Raw genomic sequence first — 21634 nt, forward strand, 5'->3', positions numbered from 1 at the left:
CACAAGACAAAAACCATGGACAGCCACACTTTCTTTATTGGTGCACAGTTTTGCTTTCTGTGGTTTTAGTTTCCCATTGCCAACTGTTATGAAAAACTAGAAAATGAAAAATTCCAGAACAAAGCAGTTTGTGCATTTTAAATATCTTTTTTTTAGTATACTGGTATGATTATTTTACTGTATTATGAGTTAAGCTTACTATTGTGTGCCATATTCACAATTTAAACTCTATCAAGAGTATGTAATAGAGTCATGGTTTGATACATCCATTGGTGGTCAATGCAAGGTTTCCTCTACAGTTAAGAGGTGCGTCACTGGACTTTTCAGCTTGATTCAACATGTATACCTTACTCTCTTACTCTGCCTGCATCCAAACTGTAAGTTAAACCTCTAACCCTGTGCCAAGTGGAGAACAGTGATATTGGGTTATCCTGTCTAGGGAAAAATTTGCAGATCAATGGGTGGGTCCACCAGGAAAAGGAGACATCCAGGAAGCTTTTGTTTGTTTGTTTGTTTGTTTGTTTTAATGGCAGTAGGAAGATGCTACAAGGGAGTGTCAACAGGATGGGGGGAGGGAGAAAGACCATAATATGACCAGGGACATAGGACACTAGAACAGTAGGAGTTGGTGAAGATCTTATGTTGATGTAGAATGGCACTGACTAAACAAGAGGACATGGTGGCCATTCCTGTTCCTCCACTGGTTTTCTCATAACTTTTTCTGTGGCCAGAAAACTGTGAGAATTCCCTCACAATTTCACCTCCAAATTGTACATTTAGTTATGAAATATGCAGTGGAAAAGACTTCTTAAAGCCCATGACAAGTATCTTAAATGCTGAAAGCAATGCTATTTCTCAGTCGGACTCCTTTAGAAAGAGCCTACAAGATGCTTACATCACTGGTGATGTCTCCCACGTAGCGACAGTGCAACACTTGGGGTGTGTATGGCAGTGAGATCATGTGGCCCTGCATCTTGAAGAAGTCTGATTTGTAGATCAACTAAAGTGGGGAGGGAGAGGGAAGAACATAATCCTGTTAGTGAGCAAATTGTCCACATTTCTCCCTGGATAGATGCCCTGTCTGATTCCCATACTCTTACCTCACTGACAGCTTCTTGTGTCTTCTTGACTTGGCGGATTTCAGGTGTGTCTGGAGTTGTATGTATCTTGTCTTTTAGTTTGTGATACAGTTCTCGATATAGTCTCTGCAGTGAAGGAGAAACCACTCTAAATGTTTAAGGCAGGGTCATAAGGGTATCTACTGGCTAGCAAACAAATACTTTACACAAAGGACCAAGAGAGGAAACTCTGGGACTACAAAATGATTTAAGATTAGAATGAGAGAAAATGCTTCTTTCATTTAGGTGAAGAATTCTGAGTGTAAAGTTCCATGACATGATTGTTTAGTAGGGCAGATAAACAAATAGACCTGATGGGGATCAGGGTGGCGAGCCAGACACAAATAGAATCAAATGAAAGATTTAACACAAATATCAAAATGAATTATTTCTTTAGAAAAATGAAAAGCTCAGCATAGTTTATGGAACCAAGTCTCTATGTTGATTTAACAATTAGGAACAAACAAACAAACAAACAAAACAAACAAAAACACTGAGAAGGGCACCAGAACCAAAATACAGTCCTCATCCTGTTGTCCAGTCTGCAAGCTTACAGATGAAACACAAGAACTCTTAATGTTTTCCAAACAAAGCCACCATTTTGAAATTCAGTGTTTTTCCCAAGAGAATGAGTGTTCACCGTACCTCACTAGTAACGTTGTTGACTCTCCGGACATGGACAAATGGGACATCCTTGGGTCCAAGCGTATAGCCATTTGCCTTGATGTGTTCATAGGCTTCTTTGTATTTGAACTGAGAAAGCCAAGCCAGATGGAGATCAGTGATGGCTACACAGAGAACTATAATACTATATCGCTCAGTTAGAAAAGAGACTGTGCCTTGATTTGAGATTTATTCTCTAAACACCAACTATAAGAACTAGTCATCGACATAAACTAGATGTTATTTCTTTATTATTGGGGTGTGTGTGTGTGTGTGTGCATGATGTGTACCTGTGGGTGAAGCACATGTGTATGGCATGTATACGAGATCAGAGGGCCAATTTCTGGAATCTGTTTCCTCTTTCCATGGGCTCTGGGAGTCAGATCTGGTACCAGATCACGTGGTATATGCTTTTGGCCTCTGAACTATTTCACTGGCCTCAATAACATGCTTTTAATATGGTCTTAAGCCTTGAAAGTTATTAGCTGAATGATAAAGACATATCTGGAAAGGTTAAAAAAAATCCCCTTACCAGGAAAAATCTCTTTGTAGAAGATGATGCACAAACACAAGGGAAAAAAAAAACCTATCACTTTAATCTCAAAGTGGCTTGAAAAATTAGGAAACATCAAAAGGACCAAGATGATATTTTTTTAATATTGAAAGATGACTTATCGAGTGATTTCTAAAAATAACAGGTTTGATTTTTAAATCTGTTAATGTCTACTGGGCCATATTGGCTCTGTCTGGTCAGCAAGATCAATTCCTAGGACTCTGAAGATGAAAATCAATGAGAAAGAGCTGAGTCTTGCTCTCCAGACAATGGCTGGCCATGGCATGTAGACTATCACACTTTTCTAAGACTTGCCCCTGGAGTACATGTCTCGGGTCCTATGCTGGCTCGGACAAAACCCAGGAAAGGGCAATTCCAGAGGCAACCTATGGCAAGTTACTAGCAGCTGGAATCCAGACACCCCTTGGCTGCCTATGAACTGAGCCCAGAGGTAAAAGGCAAGGTAAGTAGCTTCAAAGAAGTCTCCTCAAAGGGATATACAGTGATGTCTCCTAAGCTTACATCCACAGCACACAGTGCATATATGAAGCTGCATTTCCAGTAAATAATGTAGCGAATGCTTGTGATGCTTCTAGTCTAAGGCCAGCTGAAGCAGAGGCATCTTGACAGTGCTGAATGCTGAACCAAGGTGTCTGTGATGTCCTGTTCTAACTTACTATCCTAGTCAGGCACACCCGAACTGTTGAAGCAGCCAGTGCCATCAGATACCCAGGGAACCTGACATCTGCCTCTGCCCTTTCCAGTCTTGTCAAGCTTTCTGGGTATAATTTGAGCACGAGAAGAGATTACTAAGTAGTATTAGTTTTTTCACGTTCAAATTTCAGAGCCTGACAGAATGAGGGTTACTCACATAGCTGCTCATGTAGCGGGTATCCTTGGTGTGATTGAAATGAGGGGTATCAACAGGGAGCCTGTACCCAGTAGGCAGGAAGCGCAGGCCTTTCTTGTATAAATTCTGCCAGGATGAAAAAGAGCAAGTAAAATGTCTTTTAGCATCACATAACATGTAGTTAAATATATCATATGCAGTTCATCAGATTTTTGGTCACACAGTTGATCTATTTATGTCCTCTGAATTGATTTCAAGAACTTCAGTTAGAAGAATCACGAATTCCACCAGGTTCCTCTTGTCTTACTGTTTTGGGATAAAAGGCTTATAGGGGTTGCTACTATCACCTCTGTAGGACCTTATAGGACCTCCTAGGAGACAGGCCTGGAGGCATACCTGTGAGGGATTATATTAGGTTAGCCCCTGAACATATCCAGAAAAGATATTCTTGATTGAGTTTACAGAAATGGGAAGGCATACTTCAACAAAGAGCAATCCCATGGCCTGTGCTGGGCTCCTAGCGTGTATAAAGGGAAGATGCTGGCTAAGTACAAAGGCTCATCTCCCTCTGCTTCCTGATACGAACAGAATATAACCAGCTGCTTCAAGTTCCTGCCATTGTGACTTCCCTGCCATGGACCCCTGAACTGTGAACCAGGATGGTCTTTTCTCTTTATGTTTGTCAGGGTATTTCATGAAAGCAACAGGACAAACTAAGACAGGGCTGAAAGAGGAAATGGCTTATAGTGTTTGTGCTTCCAAACATGTACCTGGCTGGCCTCATGGCATGTAGCAAGTATTTGGGCCATGCAGACAAAATAGGCAGCCAAGTACCACCTCTGTCATTAACCCCACCCTTGAGAGATACTCAAGCCATCGACAGCTCCTGAGATGGCTATTTTTATGAGGTACATCTGACATGGTCCTCTGTATTCCCCAGACATAGTGACATCACAGACTGACGTCAAAATAGATATACTGGTAGAGAAGGTCTGTTTGTGGTCTTAAATATTCTGGCTCTCAGGGGAGATACAAGCTTAAAAATAGTGTTTTAAGTGGAAAAAAACCCAACTGACATATATTCAAAATACAAAATATCAGGAAAGCAGGTTCCCAAGGTCACACAGGAAAGTGGGATGAGAGGTAGGGCCCCTGTTCGTCATCTTCTAAACTCAAATGGTGGCTTCTACCTTTATCTCTTGTTGTTAGAAGCCTTTTATAGCAAATGCCTTAATGAGTCCATGGTGATTTTAAGGTTTTTAAGAGTCGTGACGGCATACCAGCTCTCTTATTCCTGACTTGCAAATATTGGTCATCTACCTGCCTGTTTATTATTTGTTTGACTTCTTCTTAAGAGGATCCCATTAGTTGAGAAGGAAGGCAAGACATACTGGTTTGTGTTTTCAAGGCACTGAATGGAACAGTGTGTTGTTTGCTTCTGATGCTTTGTTTGTTTGTTTTTGTATTCCCAAACTCACGGGATAGAACAGCATTTATATATCTTACAAGACCGGTCAGCGAGGATACAGAAGCCGACCTGCCTCTCTGGGCCCTGCAGCCTGGCTTCTGCCAATATTCCCGTTTCCCAATACCCACCTCACTCTGAAGCTTGTATGCATGGAGGGCCCGGTCCAGATCCACAGTTTTTGTAGTTGGGGCCACTTTGCCTCTGACACTGTGCACGTAGTCATAGTGGTAGACAGCCTGGGTGCAGAGAGAGGTAAGGTGGGTTCATTCAGACTGCAGTCGCATTGTTAGATTGAAGCAAGTGGGAATCCATATTTAAGACTATGAAAACGGGGCTGCCTGCTTCCCTTTGCTCCATGCTTTTAATATGACCTCCCCCCCTGCCATTGCTACTTTGACCCTAGCTGGTCGCACTATTTTGGAAGTGGGGACCTAGCTGGGGGAAATTGGTCAGTGGGGGCTGATTCTTGACCCAGGCCTGTTTCCACACCCCATTCTCTCCTTCCTTTCTGCCACAAGGCAGAGAACTAGCCTTCAACTGCCCAAGCACACAGGGTTAAGAAACCATGAATTGAACTCTCTAAAACTGAAAGTGAAATTAAGTAGTTCATCCCATTGTTTATGTCACAACAAAAGAAAAGGAATGGATGCCACTAGAGACCTCTGCCTTGTGACTGTGTCTTACGCAGTGGAATCAGAACCGGCTGCAGATAGCCTTGAGAATTATTGGCACCACTCATATGTCAGAGACAGGGACAGACATGTCCCTTCCAGAAGTTCAAGATCTGATAACTGGTTAGATTAGGTTAGATTAATTAGAGTAGATAACTGGTGGGCTCTAATATTTACTTGCTACCTGTGCATAAAACTGAGAAAGGATAGCATGGTGGTTCTCTTCTCTGCCCGCTCACAGGCTTGACAGGGGATCTACATACATGCTTCCCCATGTTACACCTAAAGATGCCAGGCCTCAGAGAAACTGTACTCTTTTCCCAGGCTTGTGTTATCCAGCAGAGGATACAACTCCAGCCTACATTGTTAACACCACAGTCTGCTTCCTTCTGCCACTTGGCTCTAATTATTAGACAATCTAGACAGGGAGACACAAATGTCTCTCACTATGCACAGCGCAGCAATGCAAAGCAGCACTGGACGCTCTAATATCCAAGCATTTCACAGACTTGGCTCACAGCTTTACCCCTGCAAACTACCGACACTTCAGATGTTAGGGAAAGGATGCTCTCCAAGCACTTTCTTGGGTACCAAGTCTAGTTCCCAGTGAGGAAGAGCTGCTGCTGCCCAGTCCTTGGCTGAGCAATGCCCCGACTTCCTTGCTACCCAGAGTCACTTCCCCAGAAAGGACTTACATCACTGAGCTGCTTCCCACTCTTGACTGCCTGGACGTAAACTGGTGTGTCGGTCACCATCTTGTAGTCATTCCTTGTCTTCAGCACGTGAGCTTTATACTTGATCTGTCAAGAAGAAGCAAGCCAGCCTCCACTGGAACATCCATTGTGCCAGATAGCATAGCACAAGATTTTACAGAGGGCTTGAGGATCACTCCCATCAATATCGTGAAGAGGATGGACTTGAATTTTTATAGCAACCCACACTACCAATGTTTACAGTCATTTGGGGCTTTAGAATTATACAGATGTGTGATGGCTGCTCCTCTCTGAAAGTTCTTGCTGAAATCCTCACTATCATATTACTGTGTGGCAAATTTCCCTGTATCTCCCAAATAAATCTCCTTGATGATCCCAATGAATGAGGTTTTCATAGAATAAAAATTATGTGCTCATTAATATATTCAAAATAGCGTAAATATATCTAAAATAGTTTGAAGAGAGGAGGGCCTGGAGTCACTTTTCCACAGAGAAGCAAGGTATAGCTGCACCCGGTTGTTTGATGGAAATGCAAAGTATTGCTAAGAAATGACCTCGCTCCTTTTTAGCATCTTTCTCCAGCTTAGGCTTCTTCAACAAGGCTAAATTTACAACTGGGCCATGGCACTGTTCTCACTTTAAATATTTATCCTTGGCTCTAAACTGCATCGAGGTGTGTTTCTACCAACAAATTAAAATGAGGACACTCACATCGTTGCGTAGATCATAAGCATGTTTTGCATGGAGAATTTCAGGAGTGTCCCAGACGTAGCATCCAATGCCCTTCAGCCAGGTAAGGTCATCCTTGTACACAATCTAGGGGGTTTCAGCAGGTACAGAGGATTAGAATAAAAAAAAAAACCTGACCATCCCTTGAATATTAAAGAATAGGTGTATCCTAGACCCAGACGACATGGGGACTAAACAAAAAAACAAAGGTTATCAGCAAAGAGGCTGAGAGGCCACAGAAATTTGGCCAATCCTGTTTGCAAGGGACAGCTCTAAAATCCCCTCAGACTCATGGGTAATCAGAACACAAGAGGGATAAAGGCCGAGGTGGTCAGGCAGGCGAGCCTGCTACTCTCCAAGGTTAGGGTGTGAGAATTTTGGGGCAACTATGGGAGGTTCTTCTGAGCAATGGGCTTACATCACTGATCTGGTCTGTTACTTTTCTGACGTGACTGTTGACTTGTAAGTCAGGGTGGCAAATCCATTCATGGAGGTGTAGGCGGTAGTCGATCTCGCTGACTTTCTTCTGAGAGTCCTTGGCAGTCACCATCTCCACCATGTCTGGCACAATGTTGATTTTCATCTTGTTCTTCTCGTACACTGATCTGTACAGGCGCTGTGAAAGTCATTTCAACCCAGATCAGAGCAAGCAACTGGGCTGGAATTTTCTTGCATTTTGTATACATTAATACTGGGATATTTTAAAAAGATATTTCTATGTTTATGTATGTGTCTGGGTGAGCATATGAAGGAGTGTGTGTCACATGCATGTTGGCGCCAATAGCTGGAGTTCCAGGCAGTTGTGAGTTGCTTGATCTGGGTTCTGGGAACTGAACTTGGGTCCTTTCTAAGAGCAGTAAGTATTCTTACCTCTGAACCATCTCATCTCTCCAACCTCCGGCTAAGTTAATACTTAGCTCCTGTATAGATGTACAATGTGTGTCGCACACATGCCTGGTTTCATGGAAAGTACTGTGATGGCACATGGCTATTCGATTCAGCTTCTGTGTGCACTAAAGCCTCCGCAGTACTTACATCGATGTTAAGTTTGCCCACTCGGAGACACCGCGCTGTGTTGGGATCGTCGTCGACACTTTTTGGTAATGTGTAAAGGGCTTTGAACTTTTCATATTCTTCTCGGTATTTGATCTACAGAGAACAAGTAGAAAAGCTAGATCATGAAGAGTAAAGACTTACTGTTAAAACAAACAAACAAACAAACAAACCATGAAACAATAGAAGGTGATGTGGGGTGGGGGTGCAGGTTGGACCACTTCCCAGTGATCACTTTCTTACTCTTGAAAAGACACCAGAGCCAGCAAGGGCTGTTGTGAGATGATCAGGCAATATCTGAAATACTTTTCGACTGGACAGTGCATATAATTGTATTGCTTGTTTTAAGGGCCCATGCCAAATATTGTGCCACTACAAGTTATTTTTAGGAACATGCTTAATCACTTAAAATATTTACAATGATGAGGATCAAAACCAGGTTATTGAACATGCTAGGCAAAGAGTCTACTACTGAGCCACACTCACAGCTCACAGTAAGTGATTGTTCAGTAATCTCCTAGTAATGTGGCTTTATTGTCCTTACTATCCTGAGTGGAAGGTTCAGACTTTGCATGGAATCTTAATTTTAAGAGGTTCAATGTCCCATGGTTGAATGTGATAATTCTTTTGTTTTGTTTTTTTCAAGACAAAGGTTTCTCTGTGTAGCTCTGGCTGTCCTGGAACACACTCTGTAGACCAGGCTGGCCTTGAACTCAGAAATGTGCCTGCCTCTGCCTCCCAAGTGCTGAGATTAAAGGCATGTGCCACCACTGCCCAGCTGTGTGATAATTCTTGAATTTCACTTTCTCCAAGTATTTCAACAAGGTAGTCCAGCTTGCCTTTAGTTCTTAGTCTGTGCCACCTGTCAAAAACTCAGCAACTCTGTGAGCCAGGAGTAGAGCAAAGACGAGAGCCATCCTCCTGGGGCACAGGAGTAACACACAGGCTCTCGGGACCCAGAGGAAACTGGAAGCTGCCCCATTAACTAGAGGCTAAACAGAATTCTCACCAGAATCTTCCAGAACAGAACATTCCAGTCTCTTTGCAATGATCAATCCCTCCCTCAGCTATGAAAAATAGCATTCAAAGAAACTCTTTTTTTTCTCTCCTTAAAAATATTCCAACTAATGTTAGGATCCCCTTTTCCAACATTATGTTGCCAAGAATCTACAACAGGGGAAGATAAGCCTTCACCAGGCTCTGTAAAGTTTATTCAAAAATTCAAATGAGAGGCATGCTCCTTGTCCTCATCTGTTTATTTGGTAATGGTGTGATAACAAGTTACCAAATACACTAGCTTAGCTTTGTACCAGATCTCACCTAATTCTATCAAAATATCCCATTCATGGTTTGTTTTCTGAGACAGAGTCTTACTCTGTAGTGCAGGATAGACTAGAACTCATTATGTAGGCTATGTTGGCCTTGAACTCATGACAGTCTTCTTGCTGTAGCCTCCCAAGTTCTGGACTTGTAGTTGTGAGTCTCCAGGCCTGGCTGGAAACTCCCTATTCTGTATGGCATTTGGTGTCTGCTTTTTGTCTTCACTGCTGGCTGAAGCAGAGGCTATCTATCCATGTTGTCTACCCATAGGTAGCATGAAAAATCACACCTGTGTCCTCCTGGCTGATATGACTCTCCAGGGACTGCAGGGCCCTGAGAGGAGGCAGTGAGCAGACTCTGGTGCCCGGCTATTGGAAGTATTTGCCAGACACCCCTGAGAATGATGGGAAGCAGAGGAGGGCAGAGGGGGAGGGAAGGCTATGACGTTTGCACTTGACTTACATGGCTGGCCAGGTGCTTCTGGTTCTTGGCATGAGTCAGGGACAAGGTGCTGGTTGGCAGTTTATAGCTGGTGGCTTTCACCTTATCCCAGGCCTCTTTGTATATGTTCTAGAAGGGTTAAAAAAACCTTGTGAGTACAGGAACTGAATTCTGGTTAGCTCCCACATCATCAAGTTTTCTTGTGTCTCCATCCTTCTCAAGATGGTTTTGCCAACTCCAGGGCATTTCTTCGATTTGAAGTTTAATTGTTTAGTGAGGATTTGTAGGTAAATTTGGAATTTGATGGTCCAAAGGAAAATTGACAAAACTTTAGGAAAAGGTCTTATTTACTTTGCTTACTGTCTCTGAAGGTGGAAAGACACCTCCTACATATGAGGAAAAGATAACTCACACTGCTGTACAGACTCTTCAGGTTCTTGGTTCTGTCGTAGTCTGCTGTCTCTAGCACTGTGGTATACTTGTCCTTAATCTGATGGTAATTTTCTTTATATTTCACCTGCAGACAAAAGAGGATGAATTCTGTACCCTTGCTGGTGGGAGATCTCTAAGACAAGAAAGGGCTTGCCCTGCAAGACAGGACAGGGACACCATACCTCACTGGCATTAATGCCACTCTGAAGAGCAGTCACGTAAACGGGTGTGTCTGTGACCAGGTTATAGTTCTGCAGATTTTCTTTACTTGCTGCCGTGTATTGTAGCTATGAGGAAAAACCAAAGTCACCCAACGTGGTACAAAGCGGTGTTAGCTGTTTATAGCAACCCAGTCATCCTATCTTAATATCTGGGTTTCCGCTTTAATTTAAGAAGCAGCCCGCCATCCCTCTGCAGCTAGCCTGACTTTGTGTGGCGGCCGAAACAAGCAGCAGCTTTCCTCCGCCAAGAGAGAGGTCTGGCTCTCAGTGAGATGCTTTTCCTCATTTTATTACTTGCTCCACGCCCCCTCCCTGCCCTCCCAGCAGCAGCCTGCTCTACCAATAGTCCATCAGACCCACTCAATCGCAGCTCAGCCACATGCTGGGACATGCCCCAGATAATGATGGTTTTTCCCCTCCAAACATATGTACCCGTTGTCAAAACACACTTTACTTCCTAAATTCTGCACATTAACCAAGACAAGATGATGATGGCTATGGATAGTTCACCATCCATCAACCCTCTCCGCTCTAACATCTTGTTACAAATGTGTAGCGCCTTCAGCCACAGGACAGACTCATACCAGTGCAGGTCACCACAAGAGGTTTGATTGGGACCAATTTGTTTGCCTTAGATCATACACCTTTCTAACAGTCTCTCAATCAGAGCTTAGCGACAGTAGCCTACAGATAGACTGCAATGACATCTGTATTTAAGGATAGTTGGTCCTTAAAGGGAGATTGGCTCACCTGACTCTGGAGGTCATATGATTTCTTGGCATGGAGGATCTGGGGTGTATCCCAAACATAGCAGCCAATGCCTTTTAACCAGTTCAAGTCATCTTTATATACATTCTGCAACAAAGAAGAAATGTGAAAGGGGGCAGACATTCAGAATTTACAGTTGGTCACTGTTGGATGGTTTCTTACTACTCTCTGGCTTTCGACCGGCTGAAAGCGACTTCCTGGTTGAATGACATCTCAGAGAGGAACAGGATCTGATTGCAGTGCTGAATAGACTAAATATTCAACCCAAGTGCCCTATGGCGCAAAGGGGATTCTGATAGGAGGAGTGGTCACTCATGCCACTTATAGATCCAAAGTGGTGGAAGTCTTTGGATCTATGAACAGGAGACATTACACCATAGAAGGTTAACCAGCAACAGAAGTCAGTAGGCTAAGTCAAACTACAGAACGGGCATCATACATCACTTAAGATCTCCTGGGCGTTCCGGGCGCGGATGACATTGGGCTCCTCAGGAAGTGATGTCCACTGGTGAAAGTAGTGTCGGTACTCCAGGTCGCTGAGGATGTACTGACACCTCTTGGCCAACACGTGGTTCATCATGTCATTGGGAATATGCACGTTTGCTTTGGTGTCCTCATAATCTCTTCTGTAGTTCAACTGAAGATGTTTTTAAAGACAAAAATTATTACAAGAGTAACACTTGAATTATTCTAACCAATCTCTTTAGTCTCCCATGTAGAGCAGTACATATAGAATAATGTTTAAGAGAACACTAACAATTATAATATATTCTTCCTATCCCTCTATCATGCAATGTCAGCAGGGAAGCTGTTTTCTCCTTTTGCCAATTCAATGCCCTTAGTGTGTGCTTGGTCAAAAGAGGGGGTGGGGGCGGGGAGTGGGACAATGTTCACAGACTTCAAGGGTCCACTGGTGAGGGTGAGGAAATCTGAAAGATGATCCACCTCTCTCCCCATGTAATCTCGTTCCAGGGAAGGCTATAAGTGGGCAGACACAAGAGCACACTGAAGTTGTACAGGGAAGCAAGCCTTGCTTACCGCACTCCGCATCTGCTGGAAATCTAGGCAGTGGACCACACCAGGGAACTCGCTTATTTCTTTTCCAGCCAGGTAGTGACCTTTCTGCTTCTCATAGGTTTCTTTGTATTTAAGCTGAAAAAGGGATTCAACATTGAGACTTTCTGGAGTTTTCTATTCAGCTTCCTGTTCCCCAGTAAAGGCTCTAATCCTAAGAGGGGAAAAGTGTCAAACGGACCTCACTGTTCACCAGGTCAGCATGCTTGGCTCCAACGATCGGAATATAGCGCTCATCCAGGGTGTAGCCATAGGCCTTGGTGCCCTCCCATGCTCCCTTGTACAGTATCTGGTGCAAAGAAACATGTGTTAATAAAATTGCATCCAACTATATTCAGATAGCACTAAAACAACCACTAAAGTTGGGGCAGAAGGTTTATGTTCAAGGCAAGGATGAAAACTTTATTTGTAGTCATTAGAGTGCCTGGTCTAGAACAGGGGAGTTATTTGATTAAATCTACAAGCTGAGACATCTTAAACAGAGTTGACTCTTTGAAAAAATAATGAGAAATTTTTACACAAGGAAGGACTTACCAAGCATTGCTATGTACTGATACACAGGTTCTCTCTCTCTCTCTCTCTCTCTCTCTCTCTCTCTCTCTCTCTCTGTGTGTGTGTGTGTGTGTGTGTCTGTCTCTGTCTCTCTGTCTCTCTCTCTCTCTATCTCTCTCCTCTACTCCTTTTAATTAGCAGAGTTAGTTAGGAAGTAGGAAGTAAGTAAACACCTTCCATTTGTTGGTTGGAACTGTGTATATATTATTGTTAAGGAGGAATGTAATCTCCCCCTGCTCTATCCTTTGAGCTGTCTCCAGAGCCCTGAGAGCACTTCTTATATATACTATTGCCCATTTATTTGTGTCAGGATAAGAAATGAAGACAACTAGTCACCTTCCAAGTTCATCAGTTTATGAAGTAAGTCAAGAATATGAATATGGACAGGAGCTTAATTAGGAAACAAGTTATAAAATAAAATAGGACTCACAGTACTATAGAGTTTCCCCATGTCTTTGGAGTGGGAGATGTATGGTGTGTCTGGAGAAAATATGTATTTGCCCTTGGCTTTATTAAATGTTTCTTTATATTTCACCTAGAAAGAGGGGAAAAAACATTTGGTTAGTCTAAACATATATTTAAAAAAATTTTAAGACATTTCAAAAACATAATCTACATATACATAAAAATCTAACCAGTTGGTTGAATTTCTGTTCATTTTGGAATATTCTGGTCAAGAATAAGGATATCTGAAAGTGGGTGCAGTATATACCATTGCCAAAGAGTACCTTACGACTTGCCCCTCTCTCAGTTTCTAATTATCACCTATCTAGAGCTAAGACTACTAATCATTCACTCGGCTCCCCAGCCTAGGCATTTCAACATACACAAAATGAACTTACATCACTTTGATTGACTGAGTTAATCTTGGCTAAAACAATCTCTGGAGGATCCACCACACTTGTAAAGTTGGGATAGTTGTCAAGAGCGTCTTTCTTGTATTTTATCTGAAATGGATAGAGACAATTAAGATAGCTCAGTCTGTCCCCACAGGGCACCCATCCCTGTGAGGCAGGTAAGGAAAGTAAGTTTTTGGTTAGAAATCCAACAGGCTCTGCATACCTGATTCACCATTTCCTGGTTCTTTGTAACCCTCACATGGTCCACAGAATCCAGAGGGATCCAGCCAATACCTCGGAGCCATTCCAGGTCAGCTTTGTAGACATTCTAAGGGGAGAGGAGAGATGAGGGGAGCTGTAAGTGACACAGGAGAACCACAGAGGATTCAGGCAACATTTTCAGAAGATTTAGTGGGATTTTTCTTTAGTGGCTGCTGTTTCCTTCATTCAGCCACAACTTAGCCTGGTATTATTTCTTGAGCCTGTGACTGCACAGGGCCTTGGGTTCAGTGCCTCAAGGAATCAGTATAAACTGATGTGCTATAAGAGCTAGCTCACTGGAGTGATACTGGAGTTGAGGAGCTGTTGACATAGGAAAGGTTTACCAAAGGGGCTGCAGTTTTAGGTAGACAGGGTACCTCACATCTGCTACAGTGAGCTACCTGGATGGAATGTAGGACAGTGCACACGTAAATGATCATGAAGGTTTAGGAAATGGGATGGCATCTCCTCTAATCTGGACAAGCCTGCTTGTTCCATCACCACCTTCTCTCCTGCCCGAGCTCCTGGACAGGCTAGCCCTCTCCAGACAAAAGGAAGAGTGGATGATTGGAGTAAAGTTAGACACCAGTCATTTTGAAGTAATCAATGAAGAAGTCTCCTTTCTATCTGTTAATGATGAAAAGACCTACGTCGAGTTTTCCACATTGGAGATAGGACTGTGACACGCATCTAGGTTTCAGTGTGAGGTGGCCTGTGCCACATTATGTGCTGTCTTTGCTTTCCTAAGGCTCTTCCTGGGGGCTTATAGTTCTCTCTCTCTCTTTCTCTCTCTCCCTTGTAAGCAGTTCCTTAAATGTCTTTTTAAAAATGATTTCTTTATTTATTTCATATATTCCAACACACAAGAAGAGGGCAATGGATCCCATTACAGATGGCTGTGAGCCACTATGTGGTTGCTGGGATTTGAACTCAGGACCTCTGGAAGATCAGTCAGTGCTCTTAACTGCTGAACCATCTCTCCAGCCCTCTTTAAGTGTCTTAAAGAATAAGATGTTCAGTGAAGAAGAAGGAGGCTTTTCATTCTTTGCCTATAATTATGACTACTAAAACCTCAGCTCAGTCTCCAGCATCATCTCTTTTTAGGGATGAAACTAAATGCTTATGGTTCAAACTGTCAAAAAAGGAGTGCTGCTTATTATTTTCAGAGTGTATGGTACAGTCTAAACAACAAGAAATGACAGTTACTTACATCACTCTGAAGGTCATAGGCAATTTTTGCTTGAATAACATCATTCTGGTCTGGGTGGCACGTCCATTGGTGTAGGTATTGACGGTAATCGATATCACTGACAAGGTTCTGCCCTTCCTTGGCAGCCACAACTGACACCATGTCAGCAGGGATGTTGATTTTGGTCTTTGACTTGTGGTAGTTCTCCTTGTAGAGTCTGTCATTCTGAATCTGGCCTGCGTGCTCAAACCAAACCAGCTTAGGATCGTCTCTCATTGTAGGAACCCCGACGTAGTGACCTCTCTGCTTAACATGTTCAGCTTTGTATTTCAGCTGTAGAGAGGTAGAATACAGAACACATAAGCTCCGATTAGCACCCAGCAACAAAGCGGGATTGATGAAGAAGGAGAAAAAGCGGGAACTTTTTTAGACACTTCTATTCTGAGATTTAAAAAACCACTGAGATAAATAAATACAACTGAAATAGACACGAAGAAATACCTAGTCCACACCTGCCATTGCTGTTGCTTTAGACAGTTTCTCAGCTCACCGAGAGGAGGCTGGCCTTCAGACCTAGTTGAAGGTGGCTTTGAACTCCTGATCCTCATGCTTGCACATTCTAAGTTCTGCAGTTGTGGGTTTGTGTGGCAATACCTGCCTAAAACAGCATTTTATATAGGACTCCATGCCTTCATAGCCTTGTTTTCTAATTATGGCTATTTCTTTATTTGGGAGTCTGCAGATTTTATAGCAGCCAGATGATACAAGAAAAAGCAGAACCAAAACCAACCCAAGTGAAAAGACTGAAAACAGAGGGGCTATCTCAGGCCTCAGCCAGCACAGGCTCATCTACCAAGCTGAGATGGAGCATCCTCAAGTTGACATCTGTATTTCACAATGTGCGTCCCTTTCTGCCAAGGTCCAGCTTCTCCAGGGTACAGTCATTTCGGGATAAGTTACCTCACTCTGAACATCGCTGGAATGATGGGCGTGGACAAATGGTACAGCATCAGGTGGCAGAATGTAGCCCGTGGCTTTTTGTTTCTCCCAGCCTTCCTTGTAGAGGTACTAAAAGACCAAGAGCCGCATTAGGGGTTAAGTGTGGGGTCACGGGGAAATTGAGGTCACATTTGTAAATCTACAGACCCATCTCCAAGCATGAGGCATCTGCAAAAATCCTTACCTGGTCCAGGATCCTGGCAGCCTCCTGGGCAGTGTGCAGCAGCGGAGTTTCCGTAAGGGTATACTTTGATTTGATGGCATTCCAGTCTTTCCGATATTTAATCTAAAAATGAGAGGCATGGGGAGGGGGATTACTTGATGTTAAGAAATCTCTCTGTTGTCTCTGTGAAATCTCTCTGTTGTCTGTAAGAAACCTCTCTATGTTACCAGCATAGATAATTCTGATGATGAGAGTATTAGCTCAATCATTGCGAGAGGAAGGGAGTTTTGGCCACAGTCACGGCACTGCTGTAAGATTTTACAACTATCCACTTACATCATCTCGGATCTCACTGCTTTGTTTCGCTGTCACATAATCCACTCTGTCATCCACAGGAGTGAAGTTGAGGGTTTCTATTTTTGTGCGGTATTTTTTCTATGAGAAAAGAGAAATCTGTCAGCTGTAGTCACTAGATGTGTGAGCGGCGAGGAGCTTCCAGAGGCATAAAGTACCATCCGTGAATGGCGTTTTCTTAGCAATTTAGCTTTATAGTTTTCAAACAACCAGATTGTCTAATTATACTACCTACAGATTATTATTTTTTTAATATTGGGGTTTGAATCCAGGGGTTCAGAGATGTTCAAGTAGAAGGATTCTCACATCCCAAGGTCTCATCGTTACTTAAATCATAATGTTCCATCTTTCCAAGAGACAAACTTCTCCCCCTGGAAATTGCTATTGTTGACAAGAGAAAATTCCCACTTGTGCTATTCCATGCATCACTGATTATGTTCGATGCTGTTAGGGATATGGTCCCAAAGTATGATAGGTATAGTGTATTTTGAAAAAACGTCTGGCTTAAATTACAGCCATGAAACATAGTTAAAATGCTGACCCAAGGTGACTGATTTATATTTTGACCCCGGTCTTTTGTTCATTTTCTAGGGACATGTGCAAAATGTGTATACAAAGTTTTGGGAGTTACCTCACTGAAGATATCTGCAGCATGTTTGGCATGATTGACAGAGACAGAATCATTTGGCATCCATCCAATTCCCCGTAACCATTCCAAGTCAGCCTTGTAAACAGCCTGTGAAAACAAGGCCAGAGTCAGTTTAGTAAGTCTAACTCCTAGAGCCTATTGGTTTGAGGAGGAAACACAACGGTGTAGCAGCAATGGAAGATACATTTGAGCAACCAGGGAGGAAATGTAATAAAAGCAGTCTGGTCATGTTGCAGCTGGAGGACATCCTGTTTAATACGAGATAGCTTCAATTCAGCTCTAGGTTATGATTGCCAAGTGGCAGTGCCTGTCTGGAGCTGCATGTTCAGAATTTTCAAGAGTAATAGGAAACCTTAGACTTGCAAAAAAATTTTTTTCCATGATTTGAAATTTTGACAACTTAATTCAAGATCTCTAAACAATTGTGTCAGTTGAAAAAGTGTATCTGGGCCTAGATCCTGCGTATGAACTATTGATAGTTTTTCTTTATATAAACCTTGATAATAATTTTCCATAATGGTTCAGTCTCATCCCTTCCTGCCTCACAACAGGATCGAACTATGTGTCTGTCGCACTGGCTGGATCTCTCTATTTAGACCAGGCTGACCTTGAAGGTGCAGCAATCCTCTTGCCTCTGGCTCCCAAGTGCTAGGATTGTAGATGTGGACTACCACAAATTTCCCACTGATTTTCCACAGTAGGCTTTTATTTTGACCCTCCATCAAGACCTACACTCATCTACACTGCCATTTGTTTCCTCACAAGTTTAGCTCCTTCCTGGCCTTGTTGATTCTGATGTCACACTGCAAGGCCTAACTCCTGTCAGACTCTTGGCTGGGTGAAGCCGTGTAGTTGTGACCAAGTTAGTCAATGCCCTGGCCTTTCTGGGAGCCCTAGGGAGATGATACAGTGCAGAGCACTCACATCACTCTGCAGCTCGTAGGCTTTCTTGGCCTGAATCACATCATTCTGGTCAGGCATGCACGTCCACTCGTGTAGGTAATTGCGATAGTCAATGTCGCTGACCAGTGTCTGGCACTTCTTCGAATGCAAGATAGAAAGCATGTCCACCGGGCTCTGGAACTTGGTCTTCCATTTGGCCCACTGCAGCCTGTACTCCCTTTCATTTTGAATCTTGCCAGCGATGAGGGCCCACCGGATCTTGTTGTCATCCCTAGCTGTGAGGGTGCCCACGTAGTGTCCCTTCTGCTTCTCGTGGTCAAGCTTGTATTTATACTGGAGATTAAAAAGCAGAGCAGATGGGTCACAGCGTGTCCTCGGGCGTACACAGAGAGCTTGCTGGAACACGCCCAAAGGTATCAGAGGCTCACTTACATCACTGGCAATCTCCCTGGAGGCCTTGGCGGCCTGGATGGGGATGGCATCCAGCCGGACGTCACAGCTCATCTTCACTTCGTCCCAGCCCTCTCGGTAGAGTTTCTGAAGAGAAGAAATGGTAGAAGAGGTGAAGTTGTTCCCATTCATCACAGCTGACATGTGGCCATCCAAAGCCTGGCTCATTTTCCGTTTTAGTGTCAGTGTACAGAGAGCGGTGGAGAAGTCCGACGCTACAGTCTGTATCGTCAGCTCAACTTTGCTGTTTCTATCATTGGAAATGTTTTACACTTTTTGAAATTTTTTTCTTTCCAATATAACCTTTTCACTTTTCTATGACTGATAGTACATGCTGTTCAAGTATATCATATCTGATAAGTATAATTGGATGTATATGTATGTACATGTGTATATGTTATGTATGTGTATGTTATGTATATGTATATGTATCTGTATATGTATATGTATATGTATATAGTTATTTATCACTCCCTCCAAGGTGTTTATTTTCTACTCTAAAAGTGAGATGACTAGAACTATCACAGAAGGACAGTGCAGAATTTCCATTATGTATTTCTTTGCATTGCTAAGAACTATCAAAAATGATGGCATCTGGCCAGTAAGTGCCTGAGACATACATGGACCACACACATTTTAATGGCTACCTTCTACATAGACCATGGTAGAAAGACTCAGAAATGACAGTGATTTAAACATATAATTTAAAAATCCTACTGATCAGCATGGGGACTTCCATGGGGGACAGTGAATAACAGCACGACAGTGTCATAACTATCAATTGTGTCCTAAATTTGGCATAGCTGAGTCTTCAGGTGAATTTTATACTTGTAAGTACGGTTAAGTGCTGTGTGAATTTTCATTTAAGATTTCTGTTTGAGTGGATTTTAGGTGGGTCTAGTTTAAAAGTTGATTTGCTTTCTGTAAAGAGGAAAAAACGTCTTTGGGACCAGAGTTCTGCTCTGCTCCTCACTCTTGGCCCTGTGCTGCCAGTGAGGAATCCTCTCCCCGTTGGCTACACAGATAGACCCCGGTCGTATAGAGGCCGCAGCTGGGTGACCTTCTGCCCATGACAGAGTCTGCTGCAATACTTACGTTGCTCACGTTGAGAGCATTTGCTCTTGCGAGATTAATTTCGGGCGTGTCTGGCATGATGTGGATGGAAGTCTTATCTTTGTCCCAAACTTCTCTGTATTTTGGCTGTGGAACGAACCAGAAAATAACAGAAATCAGTTGATGGTTTATAATTATACTAGTTTCAGTGAACAACCTGTCACTATTTTTTTTGGGGGGGTCTAATCTAAGGTTATCTTTTCATAATAAGGTGAAGGTTTTTTTGAATAGAAGTTACTCAAAATTTGTAAGAAAATTATTAGTACTCTTTATTAGTATTTAGGTCTTAAAAACATTCAAAACTATGCTATCAAAGCTGCTTACATTTATTGATATTTTTCTTAAAGATAGATGGCTAAAGTAATTATTCATTATGATTTATAGCTTGAATTCAATTTTAATGCATAGAAAAACAATAGTAACTCACAATACTAATATTTTCAGCATTTGACTTAGCAAGGACAACTTCGGGTGTGTCCACGATGCTTGTATACTTGAGCTTCACTACGGGGGTCCGATAGATGCTGTCGCACAGGATCTCCTGGGCATTTTTGACTCTCAGTACTTCAGGAGACCCTTCTGGCATCCAGCCAATGCCACGCAGCCACTCCAAGTCAGCCTTGTAGATGGCCTGGGGGAGAAGGCACAGTTACAAAGAAGCAGCATTATCTCTTCCTGACTGTAACAATAAAACAAGGAAGCCATTTTCCTTATCTAGTATTTTATACTACACAAGCAATAATTTAAAAGAACGCTTGCCAGACATATCCCCCGCCCCCTCCGCAGTGTTTTATTTCGATGTTCCGTGTGCCAGGGTTCTATACCAAGGCATCTATGCGCATGTGCAGAAGCAGTCCTCCAGTTGGGCGTATGCATGGATGATTTCTGACTGATTATCTAGGCTATCACTACACTAGCCAATGTGGACTTTCAAAGTTGTAATAATGGTTCTCTGCATAACCAGAGCAACCTTTTCAAAGTCCTCAGCTCAAATCTGGCACCACTAAATCCCCACCCTAGAGTTCCCACTGGTCTCAGGATCAAAGACTTCATCACGTTCATCAGGGACTTTGATCCGGTGCCTGTCACCACCTACTCTTTGGACCTCCGTCACCCATTCCCTCTGCACTGATCACTCGGGCCATCTCTGAGTGTCCCTGTGATACAGCCCTCCCCCCACCCCCTTTCACCATCATAAGCCTGCTAAATCAGCACTCCTCCCTAGGAATGTCCCACTTCTCTTTCCATGGTGCCTCAGTCTCGGTTCTGAGCCATTCCACTTCCATGCATTCTGCATCACTGTGACCTCCCTCACCCCAAGAACCCCATCCTGCTCTTCCTTCTCTACTTGCCATCACATCTTTTGTGCTAATACAATGCCTGGTTCGTGGCATGTTTAATAAGTATTTTTAGGAGGATAATTAAGAATTCAAAACCAACTGCACAATTTTGGCCTGGCCTGACTTTTCTTTATCTAAGATAGTCCTCTTCCAACTGGGATCTGGCATGTTCTTGATTATCATACCACATATAAAAGTAAAGCAGATTAAACAGTTCTACTGTTAAAACACCAGCAATTAATATAAAAAGCCATTGGTTAGAAATGGTATTTTAATAACTAGCTATGGGACCCAAATGTCAAGTGGGAGTAAGAGACTGAAAATACTAGAAAAATCTCAAAAAGGATGACATCACACACTGCAGTGTTTAGATAAGACAGCTACAAAATTCATGGTTCCCTGTCCCATTTTTAAAAGAACTGATTTAAACACGTGCCTCAATATACTAATGCAGTTTCTGCTAAAACCTGGAAACTCAAGTCATTAATAGGTATACCACCTTTAACAACTCATTCAAAATTTAATTAGCATCTTTTGACGAATAATGAAGACAAGTTCAGAAAATTAAAAGAATATGTCCATTCTACACAAGAAACATATAACCTTGGGCTGGAAACGTGGGGCAGTGGTTAAGAGCATTTGGGGTTCTTTCAGAGGACCCAGGTTCAATCCCAACACCACTGTGGCAGCTGAAAACAGCATAACTCTACTCCTAGTACCTCTGTGGACACCAGACATACACATGGCG

General features: G+C 42.8%; 1 protein-coding gene across 2 annotated transcripts in view; it reads right to left on the reverse strand.

Moving 5' to 3' along the window:
- Window positions 1-21634, reverse strand: part of Neb (nebulin) — a 193761-nt gene that overhangs the window by 53226 nt on the left and 118901 nt on the right. For both annotated transcript variants that reach the window (XM_052182470.1, XM_052182469.1), the window contains 28 exons: window positions 19974-20177; window positions 19529-19633; window positions 18416-18520; window positions 18005-18316; window positions 17063-17167; window positions 16414-16512; window positions 16099-16200; window positions 15876-15983; window positions 14937-15248; window positions 13689-13793; window positions 13469-13573; window positions 13057-13161; window positions 12256-12363; window positions 12039-12152; window positions 11440-11637; window positions 10983-11087; window positions 10194-10298; window positions 9992-10096; window positions 9601-9708; window positions 7801-7914; window positions 7184-7381; window positions 6748-6852; window positions 6019-6123; window positions 4781-4888; window positions 3206-3310; window positions 1764-1871; window positions 1101-1205; window positions 896-1000 (listed from right to left, as the gene is read on the reverse strand). In XM_052182470.1, coding sequence (XP_052038430.1) covers window positions 896-1000; window positions 1101-1205; window positions 1764-1871; window positions 3206-3310; window positions 4781-4888; window positions 6019-6123; window positions 6748-6852; window positions 7184-7381; window positions 7801-7914; window positions 9601-9708; window positions 9992-10096; window positions 10194-10298; window positions 10983-11087; window positions 11440-11637; window positions 12039-12152; window positions 12256-12363; window positions 13057-13161; window positions 13469-13573; window positions 13689-13793; window positions 14937-15248; window positions 15876-15983; window positions 16099-16200; window positions 16414-16512; window positions 17063-17167; window positions 18005-18316; window positions 18416-18520; window positions 19529-19633; window positions 19974-20177 — 3663 coding nt within the window. The remainder of the gene's footprint in view (window positions 1-895; window positions 1001-1100; window positions 1206-1763; window positions 1872-3205; window positions 3311-4780; window positions 4889-6018; window positions 6124-6747; window positions 6853-7183; window positions 7382-7800; window positions 7915-9600; window positions 9709-9991; window positions 10097-10193; window positions 10299-10982; window positions 11088-11439; window positions 11638-12038; window positions 12153-12255; window positions 12364-13056; window positions 13162-13468; window positions 13574-13688; window positions 13794-14936; window positions 15249-15875; window positions 15984-16098; window positions 16201-16413; window positions 16513-17062; window positions 17168-18004; window positions 18317-18415; window positions 18521-19528; window positions 19634-19973; window positions 20178-21634) is intronic.

This window comes from Apodemus sylvaticus, chromosome 5 (genome assembly GCF_947179515.1).
Source record: "Apodemus sylvaticus chromosome 5, mApoSyl1.1, whole genome shotgun sequence".
NCBI classification, from domain to species: Eukaryota; Metazoa; Chordata; class Mammalia; order Rodentia; family Muridae; genus Apodemus; species Apodemus sylvaticus.